Raw genomic sequence first — 16672 nt, forward strand, 5'->3', positions numbered from 1 at the left:
AGTAGTACGTAGTAGGAGCTGTAGAAGTAGTGGACGATGATACCTTTATGATCGGTTGATATTTAAGTGAAATACATGTATCTATATCTAAATCTATATCTATCTAGGGTTTTATAGGAATGATTAATCCTCATATTTGATAATGGAAGAATGCCAAAGGGCATGGCAGTTAGTCAGTTACTACTACTACGTTGAATGTTATCTTATTGAGTTTTGAAAATATTTTTAGTTATCCATTGGGGATTTTTAGATTTTAGAGTTATTCCAAAAAATGAGGAAGATTTGAAAGAAAACTTTTTTTTTTCCAATCTGACAATCTCACATTTTCTTTTCATTTCTTTTCTCATCTAAAATAACTCAAGAATAGCAACAAATCTTGATAGTATGTCTACTTGATCTTGTCAAATGGCCTTTTTATATTCTTCATACGTATTTCTTTTGTACAATTTTAATCAGGTATATTAATCTTTTTTATTGTTTTTGCTAATCTATACTACATATTAAAAAATATAGCCCCCTGCTGAAAATTACAAGAGGAAAATGTCTATTATACCCTCACTTAACAAAACAACTCACGTACATACCACCTCATGTGCACCAAATCACCTAATTATGGTATCTATTATTTCATTGTTATCAACTCATTAAATGGTTGCTGACCATCCCCTTTACGCACCATTGGCATAAACACAAAATCTATCTAATTATGGTAATTATTAATTCATTGTATCAATTTATTATTATCAATGTAAAACTTTTCTTTTGTACATAATTTCAAACTTTTCAAAATTTGTTCAACAATCTTTTATTTATTTCCAAAAATAAAATGCCCAGATTTATTTGAGTTCTATATAAATACTTTTCATTTCACACAAAACTTTCATACTACCATGAATTTTATCAACAAACCTTTCGATCTAGCCAGATCCTAAATATGAAATGAAGACGGATGCAATCATAAACAGGTTATTATTTCAATATGATGAATATACGTCTACTTTTTTTCTATTTTTTTTACGATAACATATTTGATATAGGAATCACTTCATGAACTTTCGAAAAGAAGCATCGTATTTTTTCTTATTTGCTTTTTTCTGAATTTTTAGTTTTTTACAGTTAGATATAATGGACAAAGTATTTTTGCTTGGAAAAAACAATTCCAGGCTTTGGTTATATTAGGTAACTAATACTAAAGCATCAGGGTTTTTTTGTTTATGCTTATAGTAAATTCCATTTAAATTATCTGCTTTGGGATATTAGCTTTGCCAACATCCTGACAACTTCACGTAGTTATATAGATTCTTGTGTATATTCATACTTTATAAATGACACCCGCAAAATAATACAGTAGCGTTTAAGAGGTATAACTACAGTGAGCAACACCAACAAATCCTCTCCCTCCTATCATCATTTTCAAGAAGATCATTGTCACATAAATGAATTTCTGTTGCCAGAAATTCATAGCAATGCGTATTAATGAATAATGTGTACATGATATTTATATAGCCAGTAATTTCTTTTCATTTCTATAGTGTATTGTGTTATTTTCTTAGTATCAATTTGTAACATTCATCTAAAAGCAATGTAGATATGAATTTCAATATTGGAAGTGACGAAGTGTTTTTACATGTTGATGTTGATGAATAATGGTCTTTAATGTACATATTACACTTTTTTTTCTTTATGGTTGTGAGCGCATAGGACTGCACATGTTGATATAGATGAATAATGGTCATTAGAATGTACATGTTATGCTTTTTAATTACCTTTATGGTTGTAAGCCATAGGAGCCTCCTCATCGGATTAGTGTTGTTAATCACTTTGCATTGATACATACTCAAATTTTTACTTTCTATTTTTTTCATTGAAATGTAATTCGATGTACGATTTCCATAATTCCATTTGATGTGAATTTATGTACATTTGTTCCTTATTTCAATATCTAAATAAAAATGATTTTGTCGTATGTGTATAGCTGTGTATCATACTATTATAAAGCAAATAGGGTTTCTACTTTCAACTTTCAATTCAACATTTACTTTCCCAAAATGCCTCTTCTATCAATTATATATTACCAAACACCATTTCTCTCTCATCAAATCTCAATCAATCATCTTTTTTCTCTCTCATCCATAAATCATTTATTCCTCCAATTCGTTCAAAATATTTTATCTCACAAACCGTACATCGATAAATTATAAAAATTATATGGGTGTTTTTAAAATTTCATGCATTTTCATTAGAGATGTTATTCGATATACTTTCGACGAATTTTTAAATTCGAGGGCGGAGCCCGTACGCCTAAGACATTTGACTATCATACTCTATGACTTATCACCCCCATTATCTCACCGCCGCAACGCGCAGGTACTTGCTCTCGTACTATTATATATGTAACAAATTTTTTATTCTAAAGTTGAATTGATATGAAGGGGTGTGGATATAACAGAAACGATATACTCCCTCCCTTAGCTACAACAGTCTCTTTTACAAGGGAAGGAAACTCCTTTAATTTCATTTCTTCAATTTTCATTACCTATGGTAAATTTACTTTACTTAGTATTGATATGATTTTATCTCTTTTCTATTACATTTTGAAACTTTGAAGTCTATATAGTTGATTTTGGTGATTATATATATTCTTACGTTGTTAAGTATACTCGTATAATATATTCACAATCCAAGCTACACGTTTTTAATTTGTGTCCTACCAAATACATTCACATTTATGGTAAACTTCCAATTTGCCACATTTTCTTACACTTACCCTCCATAATTTCATTCACTTTCACTCTCACTCTCATGTCTATTTCAATCACTTACAAGTCGTGTATATATATATATATATATATTTTTTAGCGGTCAATCACTTGCAAGTCGTATATATAGGTGTTTAATTTTACATCTAAGTTGCAAATTATGTATAAACATATTTGTTACATATTTTCCGAACCCTTGTACTTTTAGATTAACATTGACCGCTATTTTAGCTACGCAATCCATTATGATATTGCTTAATTGATTGTCCACGCTTATTTTTTTTGTTATCATGACATTAAAAGCTTGTACCATGGTATCCGCTGCAACGCGCGGGTACCATGCTAGTGATAGCTAATGTATATAAAGTTGTACTTTTTTGTCATTAGATTCAACAATTTATATGTAGTTTTTATGTAAGTTATTGACAACCCTAAAATTTGTTATTAACAAAATTATCTCTAAATATTTTACGGAGTAAGTAGCATTGTACCCGCACGATACGACGGTGGGTTGGTGGTGACGACGACTGGTGGTGACGGCGGTCGTGGTTGTGACGAACTGTTATTGGTGGTCGGTGTAAGTAATGGATTTATTTTAGAAGATAAATGATTGATGATGTAAATTATCTTATTAAGGGTAAAATATGAATTTTGCATCTAACATTTTTATGAGAGAGAAAGTAATAATTATTATAATATAATATAGAAGTATAGAAGTATAGATAATATCTTCATTTAAACTAACTAATTTGAAATAGCCATTTCTACTTTGAGAGAGTTTTCTTACGCGTATCCGATTAAGACAACGTATGCTAAACCTCCGCTGTTGAATCGTGACACGAAAATTTCAACGAAATTATTTATGATAAAAGTTACATATTCCTATTAGTCAATCGATTTTCTTTATTATACTTAAAATTTTTATTTTCCTAGCTTATTATACTTTAACATGCGTAAGATCTCACAACAACTTATATAAGGTGAATATTTTACCTATAGCGGGTAAATGTCTTAATATTAAGATAACGCCTCAAAATGCTAGATTAATTCGAGAAGACTGTCATGAACAAACGCCATACTAAAATATTCACCTTTATAGAATTATAGGTCAATAGGGGTTTTAAACCATAGTTCATTGCTCCGCAGGAAGGGTGAAGTTATCAATGACGCCATACAAAAATATTTTACCTTTTATACTAAAAAAAGTTATAAAACTTTGAGAGAAAATGTCATAAATGGTCCTTCTAGTTTGTCATATTCGCATTTTGCCTCATATGCTTTTTATTCGTTGCAAATGGTCCCTTGATTTTTCATTTTCGTTGCCAGGAGTCCCTGGCACTAACTTCTGTTAAATTTGACCGTTCAAAGAGGGTATAATCGTCCACTTACATAAAAATCATTATTGTTCTTCTTCTCCTTCTTCTTTCTTCTTCTTTTATCTGGCTACCACCACCATTACTAAAATCTAGCCAAACATCAGGTTTTTTCAATACAAACACCCCATATATATAATCTTATATAATCATTCCTTTATATATACATACACTTGATGCTTAAAATACAAACATAACATATTAACAATACCAAATATACATGTCATATATAGCAATTACAGTATCTACTTTCCTGAATGTTTGATAGAAACAACAATGTTTTAGTATTCAGTTTATATAAAGAAAAGAAGCAAAGGATAAAGAATTAGCATGAAACTATCTTGTTCGACCGTTTTATACCAATCAGTTTTTCCCCCAAAATTTCAACATTTTTTTTTCCAGTTTTCATCGTCATTCATGAGTAAACTAAAAAACTTTTACCAGCAAATGAAACACCCCATACTATGAAACGAAAATGGATCAATCTACCCATTAGCAGTCGGGTCAACCTGAACCCTTTCTTTGACCCGAGATCCCAGCAGCTATAGCAACCCAGCAACAGTAGCAACCCAACAAAAGTAACAACCTATATATATATATATATATATATATATACCACCAAAAAGAAATTGTTGATAGAAATTAATTTGTGTGATCCACCTTTGTGTCATCTCACGTTGCCGTCATTTGTGAAATTAGTTGACTTTTCTTTAGATTTATTCTTCCTTTATTAACTTTATATTTGATTTGGTAAAATGATATGCTTAGATTTATAACCTCTGTTTCTCCATTTCATACAAACCCATCAGATTTTTTTTTTTTAAATGATTATATCATCTCTGTGATTGGTTTTTAGATGAAGATGACATAGATATATATTTTTTTGAAGATTATAATTTTCGTTTGGTTGGTTTTCGGACGAGATGACAGATATGGTATTTCTCTTTTATTTTATGATTGGTATTATAAAGGGATTAGTGTCTGGGAATGCAATGAACTATCCACGAATGTCTATGTTATGTAATGATTTACTCGAGTGTTTATGTTATGCAATGAACTTGCTATTCTGTCTAACTGGTTTAAGTTACCTGGTAACCGCTTACGTGTAATAGGTTGATGCCACGTAATTCAATGTCAGATGCCACGTATGTTACATACCATACACATTATGTTATAGTTCTTTACATTGTATAGACTTTCGATGAATTCCTGTATCTGGTCTTCTTCTCCGATGAATCTTTGACAAACTTCTAGCAACTTTCCAACTAACACCTTTAACTACCAAATCCACAATATTTTCCAACTTAATCATCTCGCCTTAACTTCAACCATATGCATCTTCTTCCAATATAGCCAATCAGTTAACACCATCCATCCAATCCAATCAGTTCAATTACTACCTTGTTATATATACATCCATGATACATACATTGCGGTAAAGTAATATGTATAATTAAGTGATAATAATAATAACCATCACATGTCCAAAATCTAATAATCGAGAGTGGTGCGGTGGTTGTGGTTAGGGATATATATATATATATACATTTACCTTCAAGATCTATGTCTATAATATACCCATCCCTATCTATTTATGTGGCTGCTGAGAATGGTGGCGGCTGAGGATGGTGGTGGCCAGAAGCGGTGCTGGTTGGGAATGGACAACAACAGCTCGAACCAACACCATCACGCGCCCAACAGATCTAATAACAACGAGTAAATGATTCAAGATCTGTTTAAGATCTGATGGAGATTGGAAATGGCCACCGGAGTACCATGTGGTGGTGGTGTTCCAGATTGATTTCATCCCTAACTCCACCCGTCGATCCTTATCCTCTTGCTCCGACTCCAGTTTTTTTTTGCGGTTCATTGTTTTTTTGTGTGTATATATGTGTGTGTTTATATACTCGTATGTGCGTGTGTTTGTCTGCTCGGAAACTGGAAATAACCGGTGAGACCGGAAATCATATATGGTGTAAATATTTAATCCAATATATCTTTTATAAAATAGATATAATTGCCACGTATGAAAATAGGGATGACTAAGCGTGGCCCATTTGGTCAAACTTAAATAAAGTCAAAGTTGTGACTTGAAACTGATTGTTCAGCCGGTAACATACATCGATTCAACAAAATAACGAGTTCATTGCATAACATAGACATTTGTGAATAGTTCATTGCATTCACAGACACTAATAAGTAAAAAATATAGATATAGAATGTATGTATATATAAATTGAATTTGGGGTTTTATCACAAATAGTCCCTATGGTTGGTAAAAGGACTAAGATGCCCTCACGTGGTATACATGTGAGGGATTTTAACGGCCAAATTTAACAGAAGTTAGTGTCAGGGACGCCTGGTAACGAAAATGAAAAATCAAATGACCATTTGCAACGAAAAAAAAGCATAGGGGGCAAAATGCGAATATGACAAACCAGAGAGACCATTTGAGACATTTTCTCAAACTTTGAACATCCTCCAGTTTTGGTTTTAGCAAGGTTCTCATATCGAATATATACATAGAACTTTGAACTCATTAACATATAGTAACATACTAGATTTTAGACCCGTGTCAAACACTGGACATGAGGTTTACGGTATTATCAATATTAGATCACCATATATTTAATTCATAAAAGCTTAAATTTTGAAGATATACAGTTTTAAGTGTTATACTTTGCAAGTTGTAGTATAATAACCACATGATCGTCACTGTCATTATTAGTTGAGACATATTGATAGAATTGTTTGTCGTAATTATTCTCCAAGGCACATGCTGCAATAATTTCCCTATTATAAATATTTTTTGAAACCAGTTATACTCATAATGTGATATTATTATGAAAGATAATTAAAAATTAAAATATAAATATATTTGTGATCTTGTATTTGACATTTAAATTTATGTATTTGATCATGATACGAGCCATAACACGAATATGTTTATTTTCAATCACATGTCTTATAATAATTAGATAACAATTAGGATTGTTTTCATATTTTTTGATAACAATTAGGACTCTTGATTTGTAACATAAAAAAAATTAAATATATAGATATTGTCGTTTTAAAAAAAATAAAACTTCTCAAGTTGATGACTAAAAATAAATATAATAAAAAAACTTAACAAGTTGATGGTTAAAAATAAAAAATAAATATATATTTAGTATTCAGGGCTAAAAAGTGTAAATTACTGATGAGAATAAAAAAAGTGTAAATACTATCATATGCTAATAATTATTACTTCTCTCTCATAAAAGTGTTAGTTGCAAAATTACCATTTTAACCTTAATAAATTAATTTACATTATTAATCCCTTATCCTCTAAAATATCTCCACTACCCATTTACATCAATTATATTAAATCAATTACTTACACCCACCACCACCGGTCGTCGTCGTCACCTCCACGACCGCGGTCACCACCACCACCAGTTGTCGTCACCACTAAACAGCCATTGCATCGCGCTGGTACAATGCTAGTTAACCTTAATGTAAATGCTTGTCACATCTAGCATACATTGTTATAAACATCATGTCGATATTGTTTTAGAATGTAAGAAAGGGTGATTGATACTCTCAGAAACTGTACAATAGAATTGGAATTGCATTGTGCAAATTATATACCCTATTAAACGTAATGAAACGATGAACAGTGATGGCCACTGTCCTAGGTGGCCAGTTTACGTATTGGATTCTTTTAATTCATGTTTATTTGTTGGGCTTTTAGGTATTTTTACTTCTGGGCCTACTTTTAATTTCTAATGGACTTTTGAAATATTTTAATTTCTGTTGGACTTTTAGACTTTGTTTAATGGCTCTTTGTAATTTGTGCATCTATGTACTTTTGTGAGCAGCATATTTTTGCCCCATTTTTACCTAATTGAAAAACTTTAGAGGATGATTAGTTTATTACCTTTAGGTCCAACCAGCAAACATAAAGAGCGATAAAGCATTAAAATGTGTTATCTTAGTAATTAAAACCATGCAACACGCAAGTGCATCATATCGACACCGTACACATACCATCGGCCCCGCAATGCTATCGGGCCGCGCAACGCGCGTGTTAAATTTCTAGTTATGAATATTTTAGTACAATGGTTTTTTCCCTTTTGTGTTGGATTATACGATATTGAAATGACCCAACCGTTACCAATAAAAGCGCATACAAGAATGAATGCAAACTAGGGGTCAGCAAAAACCGAACCGAAAAAACCATGAAAACCGAAAAAACCATTGGTTTTGGTTTTCTGAAAACCGAAAGTTGTGGTTCGGTTTTGGTTTTTAATGAAAAACCGAACCGAACCAAAAATATATATTTTTACTTTATTTTATATTTATATCATTTTTTATTAATTTTTGATAAATATGTTATTATATTTGCATTTTTAGGTGTATATAATAATATCATTTATATGTTTTAAGTGAAAATACACAACAAAATTAATTTGTTTTAATAATTGTATAATTAAACAACGCACAAAAAGATATAAATAGTTATATATAAAATTTGTTTGAAGTTTGTACAACTTACTTTTATAGATTTATTGTCATTGTTGTAGTGTTATTGTTACTAATATTGTTTTGAAAACTTGTTGAAATTAATTAAGGTGTAATTATAGGATATAGACTTATAAACTTTTGAAGCTCAATTTAACCCAAACCACAAGTGGTTAAAAACCGACTAAAATCGAAAAACCGAACGAAATAGACCTAAACCGAAAAAGCCGAAACCCTATGGTTTTAGTTTTCAAAAACCAAATTATAACGGTTCGGTTTCGATTTTAGTCAAAAACCAAACCAAATCGAACCATGCTCACCCCTAATGCAAACCATTACCTCTTATACTAATAATTATTACTCTCTCTTATAAAATTGTTAGATACACAATCATCATTTTATACTTAATAAATTAATTTATATCATTATTCTCTTATCTTCTAAAATATCTCCACTACCCATTTACATCAATTACATTAAATCAATTACTTACACCCACCTCCACCGGTCGTCGTCACCACCACCACCACCAGTCGTCATCACCACCACCACCACCAGTCGTCGTCACCACAAAACCGCCGTCGCATCGCACAGATACAATGCTAGTTAACCATAATGTAAATGCTTGTCACATCTAGCATACATTGTTATAAACATCATGTCGATATTGTTTTACAATGTAAGAAAGGGTGATTGATACTCTCAGAAACTGTACAAGAAAATTGGAATTGCATTGTGCAAATTATGAACATTTTAGTACAACGGTTTTTTCCCTTATGTGTTGGATTATACAATATTGAAATGACCCAACCGTTACCAATAAAAGCGCATACAAGAATGAATGCAAACCATTACCCGTCTCCAATAACTTAAAAAGGGTAAATGCATCAAAAGGTAACAACTTTGATTAGATTTACCAACTTTTTAAAGCAAAAACTATTAAAGTCTCAAACTTATGGTTACAAGGTAGTTTATCTAAGGTGGTTTTTTCAAGCGACACCAAAACCCTCCATAAAAAAGGTTAACACGATCAAAGTTTACCAAACCATCAGTGGACACCATCATTTTGACTTGGGCAATCCAATTTTTCGAAATTTGGTAACCTTTAATCATAGTTTCTAAAACTGGTAGTTTTCTTCCAGCAAAAAGACAATAAGTTGGTGATCTTAAAATACACATTAACCAAACTTGCTTACCTTTTTATGCAATTTGCCCGTAACTTAAACTTTATAAACCTATCTACCTTCCACTGCTAAAAACCTCTGAAGCGGATTCTTTGTTTCTAAACCTAAAATCCATTGACAGACTAAGTGAGGCTGGAAGAAAGGTTCGTATGAACTTACGTGATGGTTCCTTCTTGGTCTTTTTAGACCTTGAAGACCCACCATTGATCCCTGGTTCTTTGACTGATCTTGAAGACTTTGACTCAAAAAACGAGGAGCCGGATGATTTATCATCGGTTGTGGTGAAAGAGACCAGGACACCATTATGTGATGGATACCCGAGAGTAGCATCTTGATGGGGAGGTGGAAATTTCTCGCTCTTGCTTTTGGCATTTGCTTCTGTTGCAATTCGTCTTCTCTGAAGATAAAATTCAAAAAAAATGATATATCTTAAATAAAGTAATAAGTGTAATAATATGTCTGAGCTTTATCTTGAATAACTACATACTCGCAGAAATCACAGAAACTATCAAAATCACCTGCACTGTAATATCAATATCATACCACCTATGCTTCTATGTCCAAAAAAGTATGTATTTGACTTTTAAAAGTCAAGGCAATTGAATTTTTAACTTGAAAACCGCTTTGATTATTTTTACATATGCGGAAAGTCGGAAAGCAACAAATATCAACCATATGGACTCAAAAACTACTAGGGTTGAATATCTAGAATGTGGATTCTTATGTTGTGAATCCAAATCAGATTTTTGCTATTTCTCTTTCGAAATAGAGAATTAGATCATGCTATTTTAGATATTTATTTCTACTATGTATCCAAACGTTTATGCCAAACTGCAAATTATTTAGACTAGTAAATCAAAAGATCTAACATTTTGCAACTCAAGAACACGCGAACACCATCAGAAAATTGACTCTTTGATTACTCTCTCAATTTTGTGAACTAAACTCTGAAAGAGCATGTGATATAGACGCACAATATACTATTAAAATTTTAGCTCAATCAGATAAATACACAAATAGTTACGGTTTTTCAAAATTTTCAGCTCGGTTCAAACAACTCAGATCAGCAACTTGAAATTACTTCTTGATATTGATCGTATGTAGCTTTCTGGTATTGATCTTCAAGACATTAGACATACATATTTCACTCAATCCGACTTCATATGAATTTTTTTTAAATTCCAGAAACCATATAGATATAGATACAGATTTTTAAGAGAGATGGATTTATATATAGAAAAAAAGATGTAGATATGCTAAAAAAAAAAGAAGAAAAATATGAGATGATAAACAAGAGAATGGAAAAAAGATTATTTACATTGAAATGACCTCGGACTTGGTTTGATTTTAATTTGGATTTTGGCGTTGGTTTGATTTTTATTTAACATCTATACTATGAAAAGTAAAAAGACCATTATACCCTCACGTGCAATGCATGTGAGGGACTTAACGAGCCCTAGCTAACTTCCATGTGTTTTTGGACCATTGATGAAGCCATTTGCAAACAGTAGGGCCAACGGGGTAAACTTTTAAAGTAAAGAACAAGGAACGAAATTTTGGGAAACTAAATGGATGATCTGTGTAACTTAGTCGATAGATTTAGTCAAATCATTTCGATAAAAGAATGGGCCACTTCCCAATCAACGACTCTAGCATTGGAATGATATGAAAAAAAATTAAAGGTGCTTTGGTGGACCTCACATCTAGAAATTTTTCAGCATATAGATCAAAAGTGGTTACTAAACTATAAATACTGACTTTTGCCTTTAATCAGATAAAGGATGTGTGCCTTTTAAGTTTTTTGTCCTGTCAAATATAAATAACCAATACCAAAGGGTTTATAGTATGTGATTTGGCCCACAAACCATAAGGTTGTCTGTGCAAGTCCCAGGAGGGACAAATGTGTGAAAAATTATGTGGTGGGTTGATATTTGTTTTTCAAAAAATAAATCTCTAATAATAGGTCAACTGGGTTTATACAGTATTTGTCAAATGAAATAACAAAAAAACTTAACTATTTTATCATGACCTGAATTAAACAAATAAAAAATGGAGCGTAAATAAAAACGTTTCACTTACATCTAAGTTGGATTGGAGCTCTGCATTGGCTTCGGGGGCTGGAACTGCACGGCTAATCCGTTCTCGGGCTCTTGTTCTTCTATTTCCATCCGCAACATGGGATTTACTCAAACCTCTTTGCCTGCCAATAAAAAACAATGCAATTTGCATGAAGTTATAGTGATAATAGACTAAAAATTATGTTGTGGGTTAAAGCAAATATAACATAACAACCTTCGAGCTTCTTCCTCTCTTAATTTAGCATCGATTTCTTTGCTGGGGGGATATTTTGGTAATTCTGATGGTTCACAGGCATAAGGTTCTGAGGTGAAGAACTGCGCACAAGGAGAAAGCGAGAGTTCGATGTATGCATACAAGTCTGCCAACTAATAAGATATTTCTGATATTCACTAGAAACTAATACCAATGCAAGATGTTACTCACATTGCTATTCAAGGCTGACGTGGCAGACCCACGGTCTTTAGGATCAATTGCAAGAAGATTTTCCAGTAAAGGTAGAGAAGAAGGTGGAAAATCTTTAAATGTTTCTACTATACAACGCTTGTATGGATGTTGTGGCTTAAAAAGAGTCGCATTTGGCAACCGGTATTTCTTCCAATATTCATCTGATGGAGAGCCACATAATTTGAATATCTTGTGCAATTGTTCAACCTAGAGATACGAATTTAAATTAATATGGGGTACTAACTGGTCATTATCGAACTAGATTTCATGTAGATTAACAGAGTAGAAATGGAAAAATGGGTGGGTAGGGTAATGAGTCAAAATGGGTAGTGTTTTTTTAAAGTTCTATCATTGTTGACCCATTTGACTTGCTTACCTTTTAGCTAGCTTTTTTCCCATCAGTTACCAGCCCAAATTGACCCATTCATAACTAAATATATAGAAATTGCCACCTCTACTTTACAAAGAAGTTATTTGACATACGTTGTAGTAATGTCGATTAACTAAAAACTATAATAGGGTGAAAAATGAATCTTTAGGAGATCTTTTTTTATCTTAGAAGGATATAATTAAACTGAAGGGATTGTACTTTGTACCTCTGTCCGTCCGGGTAATATTGGTTTCCCAGCAAGAAGCTCAGCCAAGATGCAACCGGCACTCCACAGGTCAACACTGACACCATAATAAGTGGCACCCAGAAGAAGCTCTGGCGGTCGGTACCAGAGGGTAACAACACGACTAGTCATCGGTTGCTTATGTTGTGGATTATAAAAAGAAGCCAACCCAAAATCAGCAATTTTGAGAATTCCATCATTGTCGATCAGTAAATTAGATCCTTTAATATCACGGTGCAGCACACCATTCTGATGGCAATGCTCAAGCCCAGAGAGTAGCTGTTTGATGTAGCACTTGACCTGCCCATATGATTACTTTTAAGCCGTGCAAAATAAATTATAAAAAAAAAAAACATTTTTACTTATTTCCTATTATTTAGATGATACTAAAATGACCTGAAACCTATTAATAAGATGGGGGGAAAAACGTTGTTCCATTCAATTTTATGGCTATAGACTTCTCATTTTTCGTAGTTGTTATCAGTTGGTACTCATTTTTAGCAAGCAGTAGGTTCCTCTGTATTTATTTGACAAATTTAAAAAGTTTCTGGCCATTTTGATATATTCCATGTGTTCCTTAGATTTGAAGCCCTTGTTAACATTGAATGAACAAAGTAGCTAGTAAATAGTGGACTCAGCAGATATATGGTATAAAACAACATTGATAATATTGTATTTCTTGAAGATTAAAAGCAGGTTCCTTGTCTTAAGAAAGTTCATTACTTTATAAAAACTTCACCATCATTCCTTCCATTAGTATATACTTGACTTCCTTACAAATCCATGGTTATTCCCCCCCCCCCCCCCCCCCCCCCCCGGTAAAATACAATTAAAGTACTTCACATGGCGTCTCACAGTTGTCTAGCAACAAGCAAGCAAATTTCCTAATCAAGCTGTAACAAAACTATAAATAATTTAGGAGCGCAACTTATTTGTCGACATCAATAAAATATGAAAATATGAGCTCGAGGCAACATCAACAGTAGAGTTAATATTTCAAAAGCAAGAAAAACATATATTTGGATACAATGGTATGGACAAGACCATTAAAAAACATCAATTTTGGAAAGCACAATAAGCAACACCACGAGACAAATACAAGCATACAAGCCGAAAACAATAAGAAAAAAACAACTACATTATAATAATTAATACGACAACAAAACATAAGGTCAACATACTCAATCTATATACGTTTTCAAAACCGCAAAACTAAACAAATATTTAAGTCCATATCTATCTCAATCAAACAAATTATATAATGGAGTTTGAAAGTTACCTGTGGCTCTGTAAACTTGACACCTTGAACAGCAGCAAGACCGGAGAGATCATGTTCCATGTATTCAAATACAAGGTAAAGACTACAGGACATTCTTGAAGTAACCAATCCTTCAAGCTTGATAATATTTGGATGATTTAACTTCTTCAATATAAGAATCTCTCTTGCCATAAACTTGACACTTTCTGGCTCTAAATTATCAAACCTAACTTTCTTCAACGCAACTATCTTCCCAGTTATTAGATCCTTAGCTTTATATACATTGCTATATGTCCCTTGTCCAATCTGTCATCACCAAATTCAACAATAAAACATAATCATTCACTATATATATATATATATATACACACACATGAGACTCAAAAGAAAGGATTCAAGTTTTTCATTAAGGCCACCCAAATATTCAAACCAAGTACTTATCTACTTCAATTTGTATATATTCCGTCAAAAAAAACATGCCAAATGACAAAATGCCCAATAAACTTAAAAAAAAAAAACTTCCACTAAGTTTCACAACACATGCGCCGCTCCCTCTTTAGCAAACCGCTCGATTGTCCTCTAGATGGGGCAATAGGGCATATGGGCAGTCCAGAGCATAAGCTCAGCATTGCCTTCCACATATTGTCCCCTAAACCAACCAGCATTGTCAGTTATCAACGCTTTAAAAACATAATAGACACCTAATCAGTATTACTACAAGTAGTATTTGAAGGGTAATCCTCACTGTTTTTTCTATAACTAGTAAGGGCATTTTTGTCATAGGACATATATGATCATTAACTTCATTTTTTAACAAAGTCAAATATCTAACACACAACCACACATATTTACTAGTCGGTCTATGCGACTTGAACTCACAGCCTAACTCGCTCGTTAATGGGTCATCGCACATACTTATATTTAGCACAAATGAAAGCAAATACATACAACATATCAATTTTCAGAATTTACCTTATCAATTTTTTCAAAAGTATTAGCACGTCTAGGAGTCCAATCTTTAATAGCATCACCAGCAACATCACAAAGCCAAGAAGGCCATCCATGAGCCACCTTCAACCCATACCCCGGCTTCGGGCCCGGCCCTTTCAGACCCTGACCCGAAACTTCACCAACAGATTCCCGGATCCTATCAACACCAACACCATCTTTTTCTTTACCCAAACACACCACCCGTTCGACGTTATGCCTAGCTGAAGAAACTGCACCATTTTGGGTTTTGGAACCTGGGTTTTGATTATGATGATCTGGGGTTGCTCTCTTACAAAGCAAACATCCCATTGTTAAGTAAAGAAGTATGAATTGAAGCTAGTTAGTTTCCATTAACGGTGGAAAAACAGTGTGGTTGTTGAGTGCATTAAATGTTTGAAGGTGGTACTGAATCTGTGTGTGTGTGCAGAAAAGAGTGGGGATTTATGTGGGGGTTAGTTGTGGAAAGAGAGTTTATGTGCGTGTAAAAGTGTGTGCGAGACTTTATGGTGGTAGATAGTAAAAAGGAAGTCAGTTTTTTAGATTTTTATAGTTTTGATAGATTTTATTTCCCTTTTTAATACCATTGTTTCCATTTATTTATGTTTGATATTGATTTTTTTTTCTTTTTTCTTAAAAGTTGAAACTCTATTAATTTCTTTCTTTTTTCTTTCATTTACAAAAAGATACTCATGCAATGTGGTGCAGGATAACAATGTGGTGATACTTGATAGCGTGATAGTGACGATGCCGACGACTGATATAAATTATTGACGTAAAGATGATAACGAATATATTTTAAAATAGAATAAACTTTTGTTCTAAATTAACTCATTAAAGATAAAATGATCATTTCCCTTGTTACAAAAATCTAATTTTTTAACATGGGGTTAGAACTTCTATATAGTAGTATAAATAATACAAAATATATTAAAAAGCATTCTTTTTCCTTTTTTAAACAAAAAAAAAAAGTTATATACTTAGTTTTTCTCTATATTCCATTACTATTCTATTAAAAATCCCTTAAAATACTCACACCCCCTTATTTATATAATTTATTACTTATACTATCCTTATACGTTTAGTCAAATTTTTCTTCTTATATAATTGTCTTAAATTAGTATAAGTTTAATTTATTATATCTTATATTTTATAATTCATCGAAACATTATTTTCCTACCTACTCAAGGTTGCAAAAATCGACCTATACAGCCGATTAATCGAAATGCAAATCAAGATCGCCACCTCAACGATTTGATTCAGGCTGGATTGGCCTCAAGAATCGGTCAATGCATTAAAAACAGTTAAATTAGTCAAGGTTCGGCCAAATCAATCAAAATTCGCCTTAGAAATTGTCAGCTCTATACTTTTTCTTTTTTGACAGCGATAGTAGATGATGATGATGATGATGATGATGATGATGATGATGATGATGAGGTGTTGTAGGCGAAGGGTGATGATAGGTAGCAGG

At 32.5% G+C, this 16672-nt stretch overlaps 1 protein-coding gene across 1 annotated transcript; it reads right to left on the reverse strand.

Moving 5' to 3' along the window:
* Positions 1–9500: 9500 nt before the first annotated feature.
* LOC122580480 (probable serine/threonine-protein kinase At1g54610) lies at positions 9501–15703 on the reverse strand. Its single transcript, XM_043752754.1, has 7 exons — positions 15187–15703; positions 14236–14520; positions 12939–13256; positions 12322–12549; positions 12112–12212; positions 11899–12019; positions 9501–10216 (listed from the first exon to the last, which is right to left on the reverse strand). Exons 1-7 carry the CDS (start codon positions 15511–15513, stop codon positions 9875–9877), a joined length of 1722 nt encoding a protein of 573 aa, XP_043608689.1. The 5' UTR covers positions 15514–15703; the 3' UTR covers positions 9501–9874.
* Between the last annotated feature and the right edge of the window lie 969 nt (positions 15704–16672).

Source organism: Erigeron canadensis, chromosome 8 (genome assembly GCF_010389155.1).
Source record: "Erigeron canadensis isolate Cc75 chromosome 8, C_canadensis_v1, whole genome shotgun sequence".
NCBI lineage: Eukaryota > Viridiplantae > Streptophyta > Magnoliopsida > Asterales > Asteraceae > Erigeron > Erigeron canadensis.

Bases quoted from the DNA above. Each gene is read 5' to 3' on its own strand.
- LOC122580480 (XM_043752754.1), bottom strand. From the start codon at position 15,513: ATGGGATGTTTGCTTTGTAAGAGAGCAACCCCAGATCATCATAATCAA. The intron at 12,213-12,321 runs GTGAGTAACATC...CCTTGTGCGCAG, and splicing joins CGTCAGCCTTGAATAGCAAT to TTCTTCACCTCAGAACCTTA. The intron at 12,020-12,111 runs GTTGTTATGTTA...TTTTATTGGCAG, and splicing joins AGAGAGGAAGAAGCTCGAAG to GCAAAGAGGTTTGAGTAAAT.